Source organism: Pomacea canaliculata, linkage group LG4, assembly GCF_003073045.1.
Source record: "Pomacea canaliculata isolate SZHN2017 linkage group LG4, ASM307304v1, whole genome shotgun sequence".
Taxonomy (NCBI): domain Eukaryota; kingdom Metazoa; phylum Mollusca; class Gastropoda; order Architaenioglossa; family Ampullariidae; genus Pomacea; species Pomacea canaliculata.
The window spans coordinates 25,944,680-25,965,818 of record NC_037593.1 but is presented as its reverse complement, the minus strand read 5'-3'; the positions used below and the strand labels follow the sequence as shown (position 1 = coordinate 25,965,818).

The 21,139-nt window shown below is 39.4% G+C and overlaps 3 protein-coding genes across 4 annotated transcripts; 2 read left to right on the top strand and 1 right to left on the bottom strand.

Annotated features, from left to right (window-relative positions):
- LOC112563160 (endochitinase-like) lies at window positions 1-8,181 on the top strand. Its single transcript, XM_025236922.1, has 12 exons — window positions 1-1,487; window positions 2,599-2,669; window positions 3,065-3,247; window positions 3,395-3,557; window positions 3,764-3,857; window positions 4,151-4,275; window positions 4,450-4,576; window positions 4,745-4,930; window positions 5,180-5,302; window positions 5,507-5,845; window positions 6,266-6,542; window positions 7,048-8,181. Exons 1-12 carry the CDS (start codon window positions 1,468-1,470, stop codon window positions 7,242-7,244), a joined length of 1,905 nt encoding a protein of 634 aa, XP_025092707.1. The 5' UTR covers window positions 1-1,467; the 3' UTR covers window positions 7,245-8,181.
- A 3,108-nt stretch (window positions 8,182-11,289) lies between these two features.
- Window positions 11,290-15,331, top strand: LOC112563048 (myosin regulatory light chain 12A-like). Of its 2 annotated transcripts, none has more exons than XM_025236746.1 (4): window positions 11,290-11,770; window positions 12,274-12,413; window positions 13,139-13,379; window positions 13,832-15,331. In XM_025236746.1, exons 2-4 carry the CDS (start codon window positions 12,312-12,314, stop codon window positions 14,098-14,100), a joined length of 612 nt encoding a protein of 203 aa, XP_025092531.1. In that variant the 5' UTR covers window positions 11,290-11,770; window positions 12,274-12,311; the 3' UTR covers window positions 14,101-15,331. The 2 variants fall into 2 exon arrangements, with proteins under 2 accessions (XP_025092531.1, XP_025092530.1); XM_025236745.1 differs by having other exon boundaries at window positions 11,292-11,760.
- Window positions 15,332-19,910: 4,579 nt separating this feature from the next.
- On the bottom strand, window positions 19,911-20,924 carry LOC112562480. Its single transcript, XM_025235761.1, has one exon. The coding sequence runs from the start codon at window positions 20,922-20,924 to the stop codon at window positions 19,911-19,913; it is 1,014 nt and encodes a 337-aa protein (XP_025091546.1).
- Window positions 20,925-21,139: the final 215 nt, after the last annotated feature.

Below are 21,139 nucleotides of genomic sequence, written 5' to 3'. Positions count from 1 at the left end.
AAAAAAAGAAAAAAGAAAATTACTAACCACCAAGCTTTAAATGGCGACGAGAGAGTCCCTTGATAACCCCAGCAGCCACTCGTGCAGGTGTCAATAGACACAACGGTAAAACACCAGCAAAAAAGACAAGCAGTAAACAAAGACTCTTTCCTCTAGTTCCTGTCTTCAGAGGTCGTGTGAGTGAGGAAGAAAGCGAGGTTTCCAGGCAGACGGCGGAAAGACGTGTTTGGGAGGATGGCGCGAGGGCCGCACGGAGGAGGAGCGGAAAAAACGTGTTTAGAAGCGTGACACGGGGGTCGCTAATGGGCGCTGGTCATCAACAAACACACACTCACCTGCTCTCCACAGCCTAAGTTTTTTTTTCCTTTGGGCAACAGAAAGAAATCCGTTGATAAGTTCTGTAAATTCTACCAAAAATATTATTATTTACAAGACGAAGTCACCAGTGGAAAAGCTGTCTGCATATTTAAAACATATTTGAAAAAGTCTTTGATCGTGAAGATGAGATTACAAAACTCAGCCCCATCCAGAACAAAACAAAACAACAAAACAAAAAACCTCACCAAAAAACCTCAAAGTGCTTCATTAAAGACTGAAGATCTTTTAATGTTTTCGATAATTTGGAGCAAACGAAAACAGAAGGATCACATTTCTTCTGCACGTGGCCCTCACTGCATCCAAAACACTCTCAAGGTAATCCTCCCCTGCGTCTTACCTTACTTGAACTACTGTGTGCCAAAAGCAAAGCTCCCCTACCCCAGGTACAAAAGAGTAGGTCAAACAGGTGTATTTGGCATCGGTCAACTGCTGGGCATGTGGCCTTAAACTGCAGACATTCTTGTCTCTAGTCCACCAAAGACATTTAATTTCACAGCCAGCTGCGAAGAATATGGTGCTAGTATTTGGTTGAGATTAATACGTTCGTTGTGAAATATTTCGAGATTAAACCTTGGGAAGACGGTGGGAAAGTCGGTTGTGGGGTGATGCGGGAGGGAGGGGGAAATAGAACAACAAACCGTGAATGGTCAGGAGAGGGCAGGAGGTTGGAGAAGGGGAAAGGCGGGAGTTACTCACAAGCCTCGTCAGCTCATCAGCCAACAAATAGCAGGGTCAGGATCAACAAAGAGTGGGAGATCAGTGGTGTCCTCGGCTGGCGGCCTTCCCAGAAGGCTTACAACATTTTTGTTTGTCCACTTGTTCCAAGACCAAGTCTCCGGCATAAATACCGCTTCATCGCCCAGTGCGGCCAGTCCAGTCCAGCAAGTGCCTGTTCGTGACTTGTTCCGATCCCACTTTTGCAGGAGGCCGAGCATCTTCCGAGGGTAGACGCCGACTAACCTTCAGCCTTGTTAAAATTTTTTTGTGAATTGAAGAGTGAGAAAAAGCGAGAAACATTCAAATCGAGACTACACCAGGTGCAGTATATCGAATTCTCCGATTCAGCTGTAGAGTTGCAGAAGTGATTTTATGCAAAGAAGTTCAAACAGGTAAGGAAACTTTAAAAAAATAATATGGATCGACACAGCGTAAAAATATTAGTCATGTATCATTACTAGAACTTGAGTCTTGTTGTCTTTGTTCTGGTTTATTTAGTCATGCTTATTTTTATTTTTAACCTCAGTCCACTTAATTGTGATTGCTTTTCTGTTCCTCTTGTCACTGCTGAGAGAAGTTTATCTAATTCAGCTGTTATAGTGTACCTAACGGCAAATGTAATATGACAGTAATATGACATAGTGGTCAAGTAATCGTGAAGGTCTGCATCAAAGCTTACTCTTCTTACCTTCGATTGCCGATGGGTTAGAGGTCACCACAAGACTTTAGAGAATTTCGTGTGAAGTTAATGCGCGATGCAATATAGGTCGAAACATTTTGTAATTGACTGTATGCTCTGAGAACCTAAATATTCGAAGAAAAAAATGCTTGCGGGATGAAATTTAATATAGCACAGTAGCACGAAAAATAGATGAGCAAATATTGTAACGATGTGCAAAAAGTAGTTTATTCATTGGTACTCAGCAATTTTCGTTACAGCCTTTTATTTGAACTTGTTTTCTGCCTTTTTTTTTTAAACGGAGAGCAGTTTTCTGTATAGTGAATGGGAAACGTTGAGTGGGTTTTTTCAGCTGTGTGCAATAACATCGTCGGCATAGTCCCTTAAAATTTCTGAGAACATTAACACGAAGAAATAAGCCAGTTCTTTACATAGAAATAAATAACGAATGAAAAATAAAAGAGAACAGTCAATAAAAGGGAAAGAGAATTTAAGAAAGAAAAGAAAGAAAAAGAACTAACTATAAACGATTAAACATAACATAGAGAATAAACAAGCAAACAAAGAAACAAACAAACAAATAAAGACCAAAGAAACAAAAGGTAAAAGAAAGACAAAAAAGGAAAAGAAAGCAATAAAGAACTAACAAACCAAAAAAAGAAAAAGAAAAACGAAAACAAAATAAAAAATAAACGAATGAAAGGAAGGGAGGAAGATAGAAATATTTTAACGGAAATAAAAGTTGAAGTAATCGTTTGTGTGTCCGATATGTAATGGAGAGGTTTGCATTGCAAGTAAGATGTTCGGTTCATGCACGTGTTCAGGTCGTCAACAATGTTGCTGCACCTCGCTGTCGGACTTCTGGTCGTCTCCTGCCAACTGGCACTGCACGTTGGTAAGTGCAATTTTCAGTCAAGCATGAAAGAAGCTGAATATCAGGCACACCTTTGGTGGCTCCACGAACCATCCTAGCACTGCCTAACAAAAGTTTAAATTGTTGTCATTTGCTAATTAGAATTCAACGCACGCGCTCACGCACATGCAGAGTACTCCCGAACATACATGCCTGATTCACAGATACCAATGTTTCCTTAATCTACTCAAAACTATATTTATATTCAGCAATTAATCATAAATAATTCAAATGGCAAAAAGGGAAGATTAGACGAAAGTAAAATTATCGATTTGACCTTTTACACACAGACTCGTGGATCATTCAGGGAAGAATAAGGCGAGGAAAAAAGTAAGAATCATTGATCAGTATATTGTTTTTATTTTCATTCCTAACAGAGGCAGGAAAGAAGGTGTTCTGCTATTACAGTAGTTTTGCTCAGAATCGTCAGGGCATCGGGAAATTTCTACCCGAGGACATCGACCCGTTTCTGTGTACCCACATCATTTTTGCCTTCGTTGACATTCATCAAAGCGGAACGGAACTGATGGCGTTCAACCCTAACGACTTAGATCACGGAGGTGAGTGAACGAAACTGAAAAACTTTTAAAATTGTACACAACTGAATTAACGTGTTGGACATGTCGTTGTCAGGTGTGTGTCAACCTGTCCACCAGATGTTGTTTGATGTTATGTACCAAAATACTGGATTGTCGTCATGTTTACAGGTCTGTACCAACGCGCCATTCAGCTGAAGGAGAAGAACCCGGCTCTGAAGGTGCTGTTGGCGGTGGGAGGCTGGCAGATCGGTTCCAAGCCTTTCCTGCCCATGATCAGCGATGAGGGAAACATGCGCATGTGGATCAAAAATGTTGTTTCCTACCTGCGCAAGTAAGTTCACCAACCACAGCACCCTCTCCACCTTTCTTTCTCGCATCGGAATTTGAACATCACTATCTACATCTCGGCTTCTCGGATATATTCGCTGGAGTAACAAAAAAGAAAAAAAATTCTTGAAAATTGTAAAGTCACAGGAGCTTATAGCAAACGAGATCCTCGCTGATATGTATTATTTGATGTATTATTTGTTGTTAAAGATACAACTTCGACGGTTTTGACATGGACTGGGAGTTTCCCGCTACACGAGGCAGTTCACCAGAGGATAAGTACCGCTACACCAAACTGATGAAGGTACATCTCTAACATCCAAACATAAAGGGATGGGTTTGAGTAATGTCACAGTTGGGCTAGATTTTCAGAGCTGTAAATAACTAGGACATATTTGAGTCTGCCAGTTTCTTGTCTTTCTGTTCTTCAAAATATTTGTGTTCATTCTGTGTCTCTTTACCTGTCCTTCTAAAGTTTCTTCTGTTTTCTATCACTGTGTGGATGAAGCTACGAACACTCAGGAGTACGTGAAACGGTTATATAGGATACGAAATAAATATTTAGAGACTGTGAACAAAACTGTCACCTGCTCTCAGGGTCTGTACGAAGAATTTGCACGGGAAGCAGAAGAGACTGGACGCGAGAAGTTGATTCTCACCATGGCAACCGCTGCAGGGACCTACTTCATTGATCGATCCTACGAGCCCCGCAAACTTATTGGGTAAGCATCTGATGTAAACAAAATCATCTTCTAATTTGTGTGTGTGTGTGTGAGAGAGAGAGAGAGCGAGAGAGAGAGAGAGAGCTTCCAAGTTTGGTTGCCTCGGTTGCAATGTACAGTTACAGTTCTATGTGACATGTTAAGTACAATTACATGTTACTGTGTCACGTGCAGTTACATGGACTACATGTTGCTGATGACCTACAACTACCACGGCCAGTGGGAGAAGAGGACAGGTCATCACACCGGTCTGTGGCGACACCGCAACGACCCCCCAGGCGAGCAGTCAGAACTCCACGTGGTAAGATCCCCATCTTCTAGTCAACTCATTCCTCTCCTCTTCTCTCCGGCTTGTACTCCACTGACGTCACCAACAGCCCGATGCAAACTTTTTCAGGTCAAAGTCTCACGATCAAACTTAGAACAAACGATCCGAAGTACACAAATCACATGCTGTTTGTCTTTGCAGGAGTGGTCCATCGACTATTGGCTATCCCAAGGCGTGCCCAAGGAGAAACTGATCGTGGGGCTGGCCACCTACGGCATGTCCTACACCCTGGCCAACCCTGAAGTCCACGGAGTCCACGCTCCTGCCACTGGCGGCGGTCGCATGGGACCTTACACCAAGGAGACCGGCATTCTCTCTTACTATGAGGTGAGAATTGCGTGTCCTCGAGGTACACTTTGCTTACCTTCAGTCATGTCTAAAGAATCAAAAAAAAAAAAAAAAACTTCTTTTGCGTCAGACGGTGAATATAGAATTACTGCTTTGTCATTTAGATATGCTAGTATATTGGCTGGAGAGCAGCTTGCATTTTATGTGAGACACACATGAGTATAGTATAGTACTATGAGTATAGTAAGAAATGTGGCTTTGTAGTAGAATTATCGCTTTGCGCCACAGATATGCCAGAACATCCAGAACAACGGGTGGAAAACGGCGTGGAATGAAGATCAAGGTGTGCCTTATGCTTACGGTGGAGACCAATGGGTGGGTTTCGACAACATCGACAGCATGAAAATGAAGGTGAGCTGCTTCGTCTGGTCCATTCAAGTAGTTTTCATCTATTATCAACGTGGGAATAGATGAAATAACAAATAAGATAGATATTAATATATCTGTGACTTTTGACATCTGCTAGACAACATGTCTTTTTCTGTAAAAAGATAAAATATTTAGACATTTAAATAAAGTGATGCCTGATACAAATTCTTTCTCTATTTTTATTAGGCCGAACTTATCATGAAGCGGGACGTGGCTGGGGCTTTCGTCTGGTCAGTAGAAATGGACGACTTTAGCGGGGTATGCGGCGACGGCAAGTACCCACTCCTGTCGACTGTGGTTCGAATCCTCAAGCCATATGAAGGAGTTGTGCAACTTGCACAAGCCGAGTCGAAGCTGCGGGTGTCGACAGACAAAGAAGTTTCGACTGTGATGATCACAGATTCACCCAGGTCTCCAATCACAGATTCAACAACAATTAGAAAAACAGAGTCTCATACGTCCCAGATGCCAGAATTTGCTACGAAAACGGATTCCACCATCGGCAACCTTTTCTCCTCTCAATCAGTAAGAAGTATTTAAGTATATTTTTTTAAAGAATGATTTAAGTAAGGCATGCACAACAAATTACAATGACTAAAAATGTTATTTACTCATTAGTTTTTTGTGATATATTTTGGATGTTGTGACTATGGGAAATATTTGGCAAGTGAAGATCATATCATAATGGCCTTAATAAATTTTGCAATATACATCTCTTTAAGAAGGCAAGAAAGGAGAAAAGGCTTGGGACAAACTCTTGACACTTGTGAGGTCAAAGTGAGAATGATATTTGGATCCAAGACTTAATTTTACTGTTAAAAATAAACGTTAAGTCAAGCTGATATAGCTGAATAGAAAGCACGCCCTTTCGTACATTCACCCCCTCTCTTGACCTTCTGATAGTACTGAGCTGACTTTTGACCTATTCATTTCCCTTCTGACCAGCCATCACATGCAAGCAGCAGAATGGCCACTCAGTGGGCAAAACCAACATGGCGCTCGCGAGACATCGCCACGGAGGCCCCCTGGTGGAAGCGTTCTTCATCTGATGACGCACCCGTGACTCACCTGAACGCCAGACCCACCGGGAAGCCCATCGAGGAAGAATCACCGGAGACCACGACAGCTCCCAAACGAAGTCCCTGGGAAAACTCTGTCCACGACAAAAGTGAAGGCCAGCGGACATGGAAACAGGAGTCGTCTGCTGGCGCCCAGAATAAAGGTAAAAACATCTCAGAGAATAAAGTCAAATAGCTCTACTCATTATAATTTCGTAAGATAAACGTTTGTTCATGGAGCAGCTTTTATATCTAACATCTAATAAATCTGAACGTAAATAGGAGGAATTTTCTGCGACTTAGAATAACCGGTTAAACGAAGGAATGGATAAACAATTTAAGTTTTAAACGATAAAACTTAAATGAACAACCGACCAAAAAAAAAATAAAAACCAAAACAACAACAACAACAACAACCAAAAAAAACTAAAACAAAACAAAAAACAAAAAAACCCCAACAAAAACCAAAACCAAAAACAAAAACAAAACAAAACAAACAAGAACAAAAAACAAAACAAAAACAAACAAACAAAAACAAACAAACAAAAGAACAAACAAACAAATGAAACAACGGGAAAAAACAAAAACAAACGAACGAACAAATGAACAAACAAAAGAAATGAAAATACAAATGTTAAAAACTGTGATCTCTGAATTCTTGTCTGACAGGAGGCAACACCATCAACTGCGGATTGCTAGGGTCAGGCCTCTTTCCCCACCCTACTGAGTGCGACAAATTCGTCATGTGCCTTCCGGGTGCGTGGATGGACTACCCACCCCACATCATGTCTTGTCCAGCTGGCACAAAGTACGACAAGGCCATCAAAGTGTGCAACCACGCCTCCGAAGTTGACTGTTCGGACTAGTCTCGTTCCTTTTCACCGCCTTCACCATCCACCCCTAATGACGTCATCATGTAGCTGCATGAACTGTTAACGGAATGACGCAACACAAAAGACAATTCTTCGGCGTTCAGTTGTTTTTGTCGACGTACAAGTGAACCACCGGAAGTAGACTGTGCAGACTAATCTCCCTTTTCAGGAGGACAAATCACGTGGAAGTGAAAGAGACGAAATGGAAGTCACCTGTTTTTCTCACCTGTCGGTTAAATTATAGAAGCAAAGTCCAATCAAGCAAAGGAGATTAGTCTGGGTGTTGATGACAAGTCTTCAAACATTCAGGGTTAGTTTGGGAGTGTGCAGGCTTATGTAAAGTTCCTACGTTTGACGAATGGAGAAACCACAACGGGTAACTTTACCGAATAAGTCGTCAGACAAAACAGGGTTGAGTTAATGGACAATTTGTAGAACCATTTTCTTTTGACAAAGAAAGTTCCAGTCAGTCCTAGCGTCAAATACAAGTCTTCTTAGTGATGGTTAGAGATTTTTGAAAGCGAAGTTATACCCACCTCAAAAATTAGTGTATGGCGTATATTTTTTTTTCATTTAATGGTTGGTGAGCTCAGCGTGAAAATCTTTATTCTAATCTTTTGAGATTACAAAAAGATTTCCATCCGTTACTGCATTTAGTCTTGCAAAGTACTGCGAGTCATTTTGAACTGTTTAGCATACTTTGGTGATTCTACAAATAGTTCACAGCTCTCATAGTTTGCCAGTGGTCAGTGCTGCATTTCAATATTGTGGTGTTCCATGTAAGTAAATGTTTACATAATGTAAAAGTGTAAATAGTGTGTACATGGTGTTGCAGTCTTCAGTGAATCGTAAAGATTTACAGCACCTTAACACGAAAAGTATTTTCTGTACAGCAGTGCTAAAGAATGTAAATAAAATGTTTTGAACCTGAGCCAATTGTTGTTCACTCTTTTTTTGCACCGGACAGTTTACATACACACATTTCATTCAGATATGTCAGCACACCTTTTATGCAGGTGACTCATTCAGCCATATTAGTAGCACCAAGAGACCTTAAGATGCCTAAACAAAATCGGCCTAACGAACGCAAGCAGTCAATTAGGCAAGAGGAAAATGCTAAAAACAATTAAGTGACCAATCCTTTTCTTCTGCTGCCTTTTCGTTTGATAAATGGGGTATTCATCTCTGGGTGGGAAAATAGAGAGAGAGACGGGTGAGGATCACGTCACAGGCCAGGGACTCGAACCCCCAACTCACACACACAGTCTGTGACACCTACCCACACACACACAAAAGATCAAGCACCCAAAACTAAAGCAAATAAGCAAGATCCTCATTAAAATGAAACAAATGCATCCAAAAATCATCCCAAACATAAAAAAGCAAAAAGAAAAAAAAAATTTAAGGAAACCAACTAAAACTATACCAGAATAAAAAAAAAAAAATTGCTTCATGATGCAACAGGTAGTACAACAGTGAGATTAATATATCGCTGGTATGGAAAAGACTTATTCACTGATATCAGTGTCAGTAGAGTTTTACTTGCCATACAAAAGTAATACAAATATCTTTTTATGCTATTTTTCAGTATGTTTTGTCTCTGATGAAGCTAGGCAGAATGAATTTTGATATAAAACTTACTTAAATGTGCATATCGGTTACACTTGCACCAAAAACAAAATGAAGAAACTTAATGCAAAATCTGATTGGGATAAGACTCTTGAAGTATATTTCCATTGTTTTTCAGTAAACATTGAACACTCTTCCCAGTATTAAGAACAGATGAAAAAGTCTGCAAGATGACAATAAATGTTCAATTTCTGAAGTAATAATAAGTCTTTCATGTTTCTTAGCTTGAATAAATTTAAAGTCCTAGTGAGTGTTAAGGGTAAAGCCCACCAGAAAACATCTGTGCACTTGAGACACTGTACCTGTGAGACTTACTCTTTGATTTTAGTGCCAGGACCCACTTCTTTTGTCTCGGATTAAATATCTCTTTCTTTATTTAATGTCACACCATCTGAAGAAGACGTAAGGTAACATGAAGCATAGACCAGATAGACATTTTGGGCATATCGCCGACCCTCAGTGGCAGACAATTTGTACTGCTGTTCACACTTCTGCACTGCTACTGCTTCAGTTGCCCTTTTGTGCAAGCTTTGTTTTGACTTAATGTTTTTTTTTATTTTAACCTACTTTTCTTTGTTGGCGCTTTCAGTCACAAGGCATATTTCACCAAATTTATAGGAACACAGACATTTAGATATTTCTGTATTCTGTTATTCTCAGTACTTTTTCAAGAGCTGAATTTTCAAAGAAAATCTAAGTCACCAAAACTTAATATTTAACATAATTGTACTACAAAGTACATGTAAGCAAATTTGTTATTAAATTTCAGGCGAGCTGAAAATATCTGCCTTCTTGTGTAATAAGATTGATTTATGCCAGATTACATTCCTACTTCTTTAAAATATGATTCGCTTATACTTTTTCTTTACTCAGCTGCTTGGAAATATACATTGCGCTCAAACAAACATGCGGCTAAGCGTAGACCTGTAAATGTCATAACAAAACCAATCATGCATCGTCTGATCCACAGATTTTACACTTTATAGAGGAGACATTTGACTACAGACGAACAAGAAATTAGACGGGACACTGCACCGTTTGTCACAGCCAAGAAAGAAGCAAACGGCTGAAGTTGATCAAGGGACATAACTCTAAGCAATTAAAAGAAAAATATTAAAAACATGAATTACTAAAAAAAAACTGACTTTATTTTATTAAAATGATAAAGGAATAACTACAAAATAATATAATATTTTTATATTTGAAACGTCGCTGTTAAGGGGAAATAATTTTGAAAATTTTTTTTTTATATTATAAATGGAAATTTCTAGCTAATACTATACGTAATAATTTTTTTAAAATACATTTTTATTTCACACGGGGTTTAGAACTGAACTCAAAATCACAAATGTTTGATCGCCGCGATTCGGCTCAACGGTTCTATTTACACAACACATGTAAGAGAAATCTGTATGATTATCATTATTTACAATGCTCGCTGTGAACAGCTAAGTAGCCGGATAAGCTGACTTCTGCGTACCGCAATGAACGCTCCAAATGTTCCATAGTTACACACCCTTGGCGAGCACACGCAATGCTGTACACAGGACAGAGGTCATTATTGCTGCACCGAGTGGAAAGCCGAGTGGTTCGATACCCGTGTGGTACAGCTATCAACTCCTCCCTCCCCCCAGCCTTCTAAGTTGACCCTTCTGTCGTGAATGTTTACCGGACTCTACAGAAGGTCAGGCAACAGAAGAAGATGAAACTGTCTTACACAAAGAAAGTGAAATCGTGAAAATTTAGTGTCTAACACCTTAACGCATTAAATTAAAAAAAAAATGTATACACTATAGTGGACGACATTAACCTTTACCTAATTACAGTCACCCTCGACATGAAATCCAATTTGCTCAGGGCAAAGGTTACATGCACCTAGAAGTAAAAGCATTGCCCGATAGCTCGGTCATTAAATCCAGCCCTATCTTGTCCTGAGCGAACTGTCTGCCCCAGATCACTATGAGTTTTTCTCCGAACACTTCGTCTTACTCCCATTTTATCATCTCTTCGCCCACCTCCCGCTCCAAAGAACCCCCATTAGATTGAAGCACTTCAATATCAAACAAAAGAAAACATCTATAGCCAGTTACTCTGGGGTCGTTCACCTCTGAGTCTTTCGCTTGACCAGAATAGGGAAAGGATGGAAGAGGGGTAGATGAGTGAAGGAAAACAGCCATCTTGTGTTCAGACAGTACGTCATTTTGTTCACGACGTAGTGAATGTAATTTCTTGTACTTCTATGCATCATTTTGTTAATGACGTGATAAAATGACGAAGTTTCTTGGACTTCTATAAGAGGAAGTGGAATGTAGATCAGATGAAGAAAGGACTTCAGTCATGAAGATTAGAGTAACTGAACAGCACACCTCCACGCGCGTGGATCGAGCTTAGCGCTCAAAACTAGATTATTTCATGAGCAGGATACACACGGTAGGATACACAGTTGAAGTCTTTCTTGTTTACTGTCGTCTGCTGGTGTGAGACACATTTTCTGTAACACCTTAACGATTCATACCATCCATCTCTGCTTCGCAGCACGTTCGCCTCGCGATGGATGATGTGGAAGCAAACTCGTCGGCGGCGTGCACAGTCGCTCGCTCGCTCGCCCGCAGCAGCCTGGACGCTGGCTACGGATGCCAGATGTATTTTTAGTAGCAGGCAGGCAGGCAGGCTTATCTCTGCCAGGGAGTCTGCAAGAATCTCTGCGTCTGGAACCACTCCTGCACAGACCATCGACCGGCCGCCAAAGAAAGTTGACTGCGCCATTTTGGAAAGTGTTAGTCGTCGTTTCAAAAGTTTTTATGAGAAGCCCGTTGAGAAGTTGCTGACTGCCTTCTGACTCTTAGGAGCATCTACCTGTCACGCAGACATCGTACCGTTGGTAAGTGCAGGTAATGAGCCATTTATACTCACACATGACTATGAGTCATTGCAAAGAGCGGAAGTAGTGTGAAAGGAATTCAAAACATTGTGTGTAACAGATAAGACTTCTGAAGTTTTAAAAAAATGCTTTAGTAAGAAATTGATCATAACTGACTGCTCAACTGACTGTTAACATTATTTTACCTGACGAATGCACCGGAGTAAAAAGCTAGCAAAGAGGTATGTTGCTTAGAGACGTATTAGTCATCACCTCAGTCTACCAACTCGGCAACCAGGTGTCAAGCTTTTTCTTAAATCACTGTTCAGAGGTAATGGAAAGAAATGATAAACTACAAGAAATGAAAAAAGATAAATCACAACAGCCACATCTGGTGAATCATTGTCAGTGCTTGTACAAATAATAATAGTTTCATTGTTGATAATCCAGGTTGGGTTGATAAAATCAAATTGATCATGTGTGTAAGGCTGTAAGCATATATGTGCATTAAAATTCTATTTTTTTAAATTCTAGAAGAAAGAAATCTCCACCAGCAACAGGCAGACAACATCATGTCTAGCACACGTTCCAAGAAGAAGCAGCGTACACGTACGCAGCGCTACACGTCCAATGTCTTCGCCATGTTTAATCAGGCCCAGATACAAGAGTTCAAGGTAAGAGGTCATTTCCAAATTGAGTATCAATATCAGAGTTGTAGAGTGAAAACATTATTGGAAAAAACGTGTTAAAACAATGAAATACAACACAAATTAAAAACAAGACAAGGAAGAAAACAAAGAAATAACAAACTTAAAACAAAAACAAAATGTGTGTGAGAGAGAGATGTGTTTTACAAACAAGAAAAAAAGCTTGGAGGAGGTTGTGGTGGAAGATTGGTAGGAGTAATAGCCAACTTTGGTTGTTGGAAGGTGGTACGAGTGGAAAGTGTGGGTGACATTTTGGGCGGGTAGGGGGTGGGTTGAAGATGGAAGATAGTGAAGGTGGCTGTGAATGTTTCAGGAAATGCATCCATTTAGCAGCCACAGACATTTAGTGATGGCAAAGCAGACAATCTACCTTTTTTTAGGCGTCTGACGCTTTTGTAACATCGACTGGGTATTAACCATTAGCAATATTGTATGTTTACTGCAAGCCATTCTATTATGTCTTGTGAAAGCTTTCGATGTTGGCAGGTTTATTTTTTGTCATTTTAAGATAAACCCAGAGGTACTAGCACTGATATAGTGTTTCTACTTACAAAAATACTCCTCCATCTGCGCCCACCAGTTATGTCACAGATATACTTTAGCTAAGCATACCCTTACATATATTTTGCAAATCTAGTTTAACCACGCCCAGCATTGCTAAATTGACACAAGGTTGATTTGTTTTTATTCAGGAGGCTTTCAACATGATCGACCAGAACCGAGACGGTTATGTGGACAAAGATGATTTGTTCGACATGTACACGTCACTGGGCAAGAACCCAACAGAGGAGGAGCTAGATCACATGATCAACATGGCACCTGGCCCCATAAACTTCACGATGTTTCTCACGTTGTTTGGCGAGAAGCTGAACGGCACAGACCCTGAAGACGTCATCCGAAACGCCTTCGCCTGCTTTGACGAGAAAAATTCCGGTAAACCTTTCCTCTGAATGCTCTATTTTTTTTTTTTTTTTTAGTACGTACTCAGAAGAAAAATTCTGTAAACTTTTCCTCTGAATATTCCCTGTTTCAGTATATATTGAGAAGAGAAATACCCATAAATCTTTTCTCTGAATGCTTATTCCTCCTGTAAGTTTTGAGAAGAAACATTCCAATAAATTTTACCTACAACTATTCATTTAGGGAACTCTGTCGCTAAATTCTTACTCTTATTGTAAGATTTGATGAAAAAAAAGTAAACCTTGTCTCTAAATACATTTTTCATCAGTTATCTTTGTCGAAAAAAAAATCGGTAAATCTTACCACTGAATTCTGTTCAAACAAAATATACAGTGCCTAATACAATAATTTAAATATAGCTCAGACGACCAGACACTTATGAATGTATTGTCAAAACTATAAATGGCTCCCTCTTCTCCAAACAGGTTTCATCACCGATGAATATTTGAGAGAATGCCTGATGACCATGGGCGACCGGTGGTCCGAAGACATGGTGGATGAACTGTTTCACGGCGCCCCGATCGCTGATGGGCGTTTTGACTACCTGGAGTTCACACGCACACTCAAACATGGCGCCAGGGAGAAGGACGAGGCAGTGCAGGGTCAGTCAGGTCAAGGACAGACGCTTCAACCTCAAAGTCAAGGCGAAAATCCGGACACGAAACTCCAGTGTGAATCGAGTGAGAAAGATTGATTGTACTGTGTACTACGTGGGGAAAGAATTGTCTTAAAGTCCTTTTTGATGGCCATGGATTTGGCTGGTTGCTTTTTGAGTCTGTGAAGCTCAAAAAGTTAACTTTACGTTATATTTCTTCGAAAAGGGTACAGAACACGGGTGTGGTTGCATCTGGATGAACAGCATAGCGAAAAATATATAGTCGTAATAGTAACATGGGTATTGTAATATGTAGGATGTGTACACATGAGTCAACCTCAAAAATACCCCTCTTCACCATCGTCCCAACATATTTCCTCAATGAAAGAAAAAGAATAGCCATTTTAACAGGATGATACGATTGAAAAAAAGCCCACGTCAAATAGTGTTAGTAAATTTAATTGTTCTTAAGCACTTTAACACGAGTCATTTTTGGGCTGGTTGTGTGGAAAGACCCATCTTTAATTTAACACCTTTTGTTTACTGTATGACTATGGCAAACGTTTGCATAATGGAAATACAAGACAAATAGCCTATTTTTGACGTGTTTTCAGTTGAAAATGTTTTTGAACAAGAACTGAGATACGCACGTACGTGTATGTATGTCTGCGTGTGAGGAAAACACAGGAATAAAAGGATTAGAAGAAATAGGTAAGGACGTAGCATCCAAGGCATGAAAAATGTCTTATTCTGTTTAACCACGAACTTGTATTACTGGATTGCTGGCTGACTATTTTTTCCAGTTAACTGCTAAACCGAGGCATGAACGACAAAGCTTCCGGTTTAGTCATATTCTTTGTGACGGCTCGCCGAGACTATAACAGTGGAGAACTTCGTAAGAGGCTAAGTGTTGGTCTTGGCAGACAGCAATCTACCTATACACGTCCATGGTTTTACTATTCAGCGTAGTTTTGCATAACTGCCACCAGATACCTTGGCATCTGTGATTGTTAACAACGGTTCATGACTTCTATGATGGAGTGCATGACTGAGGTGTATACATACCGAGTTTGCAAACCTTGGTTCAGCTTGTAACCCCTCACTGTAGCTGCTGAGTAAAGTACGGAGAATTATAACACATTTTCTTTGTTAATTTTTCTTTATTATACTTTTTATGCGCAAAAAAATTCAGCAGAGAAGTCTAACACATTGAATTAATATAGCTGAAAATACACAGACATCTTAGCCAATTTGCATATGTACACATGTCTGTCAACACAAGTATGCTAACACGTACAATAAATTGGCTGTGGTATAGGGTGTTCTCAAACCTGTGTTTTTAATATTGCTATCTTTGTGTACCTCCGTCAACTTTATAATAACAATAAAGTGAATTTCTATAACACTTTGACCTATAGGCTACTTCAAAACGCTTTGAAAATTAAAAAAAAAAAGAAAAGAAAGAAAGAAAAGAAGAAACCCACAGACATAATAATAATGGCCTCAAAACAAAGAGTTCATTGTGTTGTGTGCAGAAGAGGATTAATGCTATCAACACAGATTCAGTCACTACAGTACTGCTTCCTAAAATATAGAGCTTTCTCTTTTCACTTTCTTCACCTGTCTGCCTCTGTGCGGACAGCCGATTCCGTCAATGGACGGCGGAAGAGAGTTGGTGTGGTGTTTTACGACGAATCAGCAGCTAGCCCTGTAAACAGATTCCACGTGCAGAGTGTCAGGGGACCGACCCGAAAGGTCAATCAGAACCAGAGATATTAAAGTGTTTCTGTCGGGACTTGTAGTATTAAACCTCTATTATTATTATTTCACCTTTCTTGCTATTTTATCACTTCATCTTATACGGCCCCTTAGATAATTGCGATTCCGAGTTACGATAGAAGCAATATTTGGATAAAGCATAGACGAAAATGCCATAATAATTTATTGAAGGTATGACTAAATCTATAAATATAAAAAATTGGCTCAAACTAAATAATAAAAATATCAAAACTTCTAAATTAAAAGCAATACTTTAATTATTCATGGAAAACATAAGGAAACTCTTACTTAAATATTTTCAATATATTAATAAAAAATGCGATTTGGGAAAGAGTAATCTCCCTTGATTGTAACTTTTTGATTTTCATTTCCCCTTTTCCGGTAAGGTGGTACAATAACGTGTTATTCACACATTTTTTTTGACTGTCACAGACCTCGAAAAGGAAAAGGACATATTGGAAGTTTCTTAGTATTTATATTCTACCTTTGTGAGTGTGTTGCTTGATAGTAAATAACTATATTTTAATAATGGTCTCTCTATTAGGCACACTATTGCAGAACATGTCATCATTTGCATGCTGATGAACCAATAAAATTAAATTAAGCACATACCTGTATAAAAATCCTCTGCTTTAAAACTTTAATCACACATTAGTTTCTCTACAGTTTTGTTAGAATAGTTATTAGTTTTCGAGTGGTCACTGCAGGATTAGAAAATTGTTAGTCACATGTAAATGATAGGGTGATATATTATTAATGTTGCACTCGGATCAGCTGCAGATGAATAATACCTGTTTGTCACCGTTTGGTAGTCCAGAAAACTCGAGGCACTGTTAAAGGCCACTAAGTGTTGATGTTTATTATTTTAGTTACATAAATTAGAAGAATGTATGCTTGAACTATATCGTATGCAAGGAAAATAGTCTTTCTTTCGCTCTCTCTCACATATATTCTCTCTCCCTCTCTCTCTCACACACACACATACACACACGTACGTGTACTTAAGAAGTTTCACATAGACCCACAAGCACAAATGTAACAACGCAGACAAGTCCACGCAGTTCAAACGAGGACAAACAACAGCAACAAAATTTATACTACACTTTATTTACAAACTATTGCAACATATTTTAATTTATATCAGCTGTTTCCTAAACAGAACTCTCTCGTCATGAGCCAAAAGTAAAAAAAAATAAATCCACTCCCGTTTTGAAGACATATGTAAAGTCTGATGTTATACCATAAGAGTTGCTGATTGTAATAGGGATGCGAGCTATAACTTTCAGGACAATGCAACTGCTTCTGTTTAAAATGTCGCTAGGACAGATGATATTTACTTTATTTTGGTTTTTACTAATATTTTAATGGCATTTTGATAGAGAAAGTCTTGAAACTAAACTCTCTTTAAAGTGTTTGTAGAGCTCAGACTAAGATTCACTCCTCACGAATCTACAAGTGAATATACTGGCAAGTAAAACTTTACCTCGGAGGTTACTATGCAGGTATAAAACGAAGGCGAGCATCATCCAGGTCCCATACCAGAAGGTATAACACGCGGAACAATTTTGTAAATTTTTGTTTGTAAATCATGTGAAGTTCCTAATAATTTCAACCACTCGACTTGCATTGTAGTCTATTTTGTTAGGGTTCAAACCCCTCTGGCATAGAGAAAGACCTTGGGCAAGCTTAGTATTTTGTACCGTTATCAACATATTTTACTTCCCAAGAAAAATATTCTGAAACGATATGTGTGTGTGTGTGTGTGTGTGTGTGTGTGTGTGTGTGTGTGTGTGTGTGTGTGTGTGTGTGTGTGTGTGTGTGTGTGTGTGTGTGTGTGTGTGTGTGTGTGTGTGTGTGTGTGTGTGTGTGTGTGTGTGAATAGAAGAAAGTGAGGTAGATATTTTGCAACCTCTTGCTAAGAAATGCAGAATGACAAACGCGTTCATCATCTTTTCAATTATTCTTTTTTTTCTGATACAGATAAGATAAGACATTTATGATATAGATAAACGATTCGTGACATAGAAACACAAGATGGTGACGTAGATGTTTCATGAACTACACAGCTGCATGAAGAGAATTGAATACAACCTACTTGTAAAGCACCATGCGTGGACCAGTCTCCTCTACTGAAAGCAGAGAAAACCGTTACACGCAATAGTTTGCTCATGAAATTGATTAAAACCCGTTGCACTGGTTTTGAAATTTAAGTTGTAACCTTTAAAATAATGGCATAGCAGCTGACAATGATGACGATAGTGATGACGATAATGATAACCACCAGGAGGCGACGACGACGATGAGGACGATGACGAATAATAAATGATTATAATGAAGGACTATGATCGATGAAGAACTACTGATGATGGTTGACGAAGATGATGATTGAGGATGGATGAGTTATAAATGTCAATATCCGATGATAACGATGATTGACGAATGACGATGAGGACGATGATACTCGACGGTTGCTGAAAGACAATGATGAAGATAGTGATGATTGATGATTACGCAATTATTGCGATACATATTTAAAAATATGGGAACTGTTGTAGCACATGTGGAAAATAGTTTGTGTTCATCACGTGATGTTTGAGGAGTTGGGGGAGGGACACCAGTGTTTTCTCGAACGACTAAACATTGCATAGTTATTGACAGACAACATGACAGGATAGAAACTTCAAGCTTCTAATGATTATACGAGTCTATTTTTTCAGAAAGATGAAATGCTTATCATGAGCCACGTGATATGTTTTTTTTTAAATAACTAGAAATTCGCGTATCAGCTATCCATGCCCAGACAAAGAAAGCATAATGCGAAAAGAATAATTAAGAAGTATTTCGAAAAAGCATGTCTCGTTTGACAATTTTTCTTATATAAAGCAGAAAATGATTTATTATCACTTCAGTCCACTCAGAAACCGCTTTCTCTTCACCGTGTGATCATGTTTAAAAGCCCAAATATTGCTCATAACTTTGAAACTTTTGACAATTACCATTTTAAATAGTTGCCTCCACATGGGCAACATGTTATATATAATAATAGCAGCTTGAAATAATTAAAAAAATTTTAAATAAAGGTATGCACGTGTCTGGCAAACATTTCCGAGATGCAAATAATCAAGCCCTGAGATTATGAATCTGTCTTTCACTGAAAGGGTTAACCCAAAATTCTCTTCTGACTCAAGATTTTAGCTGAGTAGATTATTTTTACAGTCACTGGGTGCTCAAAGGTTTAGTTGGGGAAGAGGGTATTTGTGTTTCTAACGACTGGGTAAGCATGTCAAACCAAGATACTATTTTCCAAAATGTGGGGGAACGTCCACTTGAGAAAGAAGTCAACCTCGTAAAGTGACACAGATACACCTTATTAAAATAATAATAAACAATAATGTGTGATTTATACAGCATATAATCACGAAGGGGCATACTCTCAGCACGTAAGATATGGACAGAATATGAAAGACGGAAGGAGAAACATAGAAGGCACACAGAGGAATCAGATTAAAAAAACCACTAAGGATTCGCGTCGGATGGATTATTATTACAAAATATTCCCAGAATCCAGCTTCTCTGGTCGGGAAAGACTTACCTTCCAACATCAAAGTTGCCTGTGGATACAAACAGGTAAAACTCATGCTAAAACCTTGTCAGGCCTAATTAACATATTCTCCCAGCATCCCACGCACTGCTGCTTTGACGACATGTGTGTCATGGCTTCAACGTTTGTGTCGAATAATTTTTCAAGGTATGCAAGTGGAAAAATCACCCTCAGCCGAACACCAGCCATGAGTGCCTAGGTTTTAGGAAAAAGTGAATTCAACGAAGTAAAGTATAAAGTTTTAATAACAGGGAAATGTCCCATACACACTCTGTTGTACCCAAGCCCACTAGTATTTCTTATACTTTAAACATTCTCAATAATGTAAAAGGAAGGAAGGAGTTTGCGAAGAGTTAAAGAATTTTGAAATAAAAGAAACTGATTCATTAAAAAAAAATGTTCCTATCGCGTAGGTATTGTAGATACACGAAACAAACAAACAGAAAATATGAACACATGGGTGTGTCGGAGGATAACAGGATAATGCTTTATGTTGCGGTCATGGAGGATAACAAACTGCTGTCAAAAGCTAGGTTTGCGTGACTTGCATGCTATTTTTCTTTCTGTGACAGATAAATATTGAATGGACAGTTGTCCGAAATTTGGTTCCAACAAAATAATAGACTAAGAAGTTGAGACTGCCGTTGAGGTGAGTTGAAATCTCCACAAGAGAAGTCAACGCAATGAAGGTGTTGTTGTAGCGACCGCTGGGGCTGAGTTCTGGTTGAAAAATGGGGATAACTCTTAAAACAATTGAGGGAAGGGACAGAACCACGTTTTCCAGGGACAGGGTTATCATCGTTTTGGTTAGGGATATCTCTCTGATGGCATCCGACGTGGAGGAATACTTCCGGAAAGCAATCGTCTGGTTTAGCCTAAAGACGGTGATGAGAGTGGCGATGAAAGTAATGAGGGGACCTCCCAAGGACACGATAATACCATAGAAGGTTCCATCCAGGACATTGATGAAATCCTTGTACTTCATATAAAAATCACTCACAGTGAGCTGACGAATCGTGCGATCCATGCGAACATCAAAAGCGCAGATGATTCTGTAACGAGCAGTGACGATGAAGCGAGGAAAGCTGACGAAACAAGTTCCTGCGATGACAGCCACGGCCATTTTCTGGGTGCTGATCAGGGTCTTAGAATGGAAAGGAAACAATACACAGATGCATCGCTCACAAGCCACGAGAGCCGACAGAAAGACAGCAGCGTACCCGAACCCAAACAAACCGGTTAAGTTGTTATTCACCAGGAATTCGTACACCGGACCTTCTAGGACTGTATCAAAGGGCATGTTCAGGCTGTCTACATTCAAGACGAATAGATAGGTAATGTTGATAAGGTTGACCAACTCAAGAGCAAAGAGGCACAGATTGATTCTACTGGAGAGGCCATGTTTGTAGAAGACAACCAGACTGAGGCAAATGCTGGCAGCCCCAAACATGGAGATGAGTGGAATGAAGACCACACCTTTCAACTGTTGAATAAACTCCAGCGCCTGCCGGCTGACGATGTCGTATGCATACTCCAATGACATCACCAGAGCGCATCCCCACTGACTGCTGTTGTTTTGGCTCCACGGTGCTACAGTAGAAGAATTTTCTGTCGACGAAGTTTTGTTTGTAATTTCTTTGTAAACGTATAAAAATGCATCCATCTTAAAACTTGGGCTTGTATTTCAATGTAGAAAACGGTTATTTGTTTATGCTTGCTTTGAATCCTCTTATGGTTGTCCACCTTGGGAACATTAAA

What these genes read in the sequence shown, in the direction of transcription:
- LOC112563048 (XM_025236746.1), top strand. Translation starts at nt 12,312, where the DNA reads ATGTCTAGCACACGTTCCAAGAAGAAGCAGCGTACACGTACGCAGCGC. An exon ending in CCCAGATACAAGAGTTCAAG is followed by an intron (nt 12,414 to 13,138) that starts GTAAGAGGTCAT and finishes GTTTTTATTCAG; the next exon opens with GAGGCTTTCAACATGATCGA. An exon ending in CTTTGACGAGAAAAATTCCG is followed by an intron (nt 13,380 to 13,831) that starts GTAAACCTTTCC and finishes TTCTCCAAACAG; the next exon opens with GTTTCATCACCGATGAATAT.
- LOC112562480 (XM_025235761.1), bottom strand. Translation starts at nt 20,924, where the DNA reads ATGTCATTGGAGTATGCATACGACATCGTCAGCCGGCAGGCGCTGGAG.
- LOC112563160 (XM_025236922.1), top strand. Translation starts at nt 1,468, where the DNA reads ATGCAAAGAAGTTCAAACAG. An exon ending in ATGCAAAGAAGTTCAAACAG is followed by an intron (nt 1,488 to 2,598) that starts GTAAGGAAACTT and finishes GCACGTGTTCAG; the next exon opens with GTCGTCAACAATGTTGCTGC. An exon ending in ACCTTTTCTCCTCTCAATCA is followed by an intron (nt 5,846 to 6,265) that starts GTAAGAAGTATT and finishes CCTTCTGACCAG; the next exon opens with CCATCACATGCAAGCAGCAG.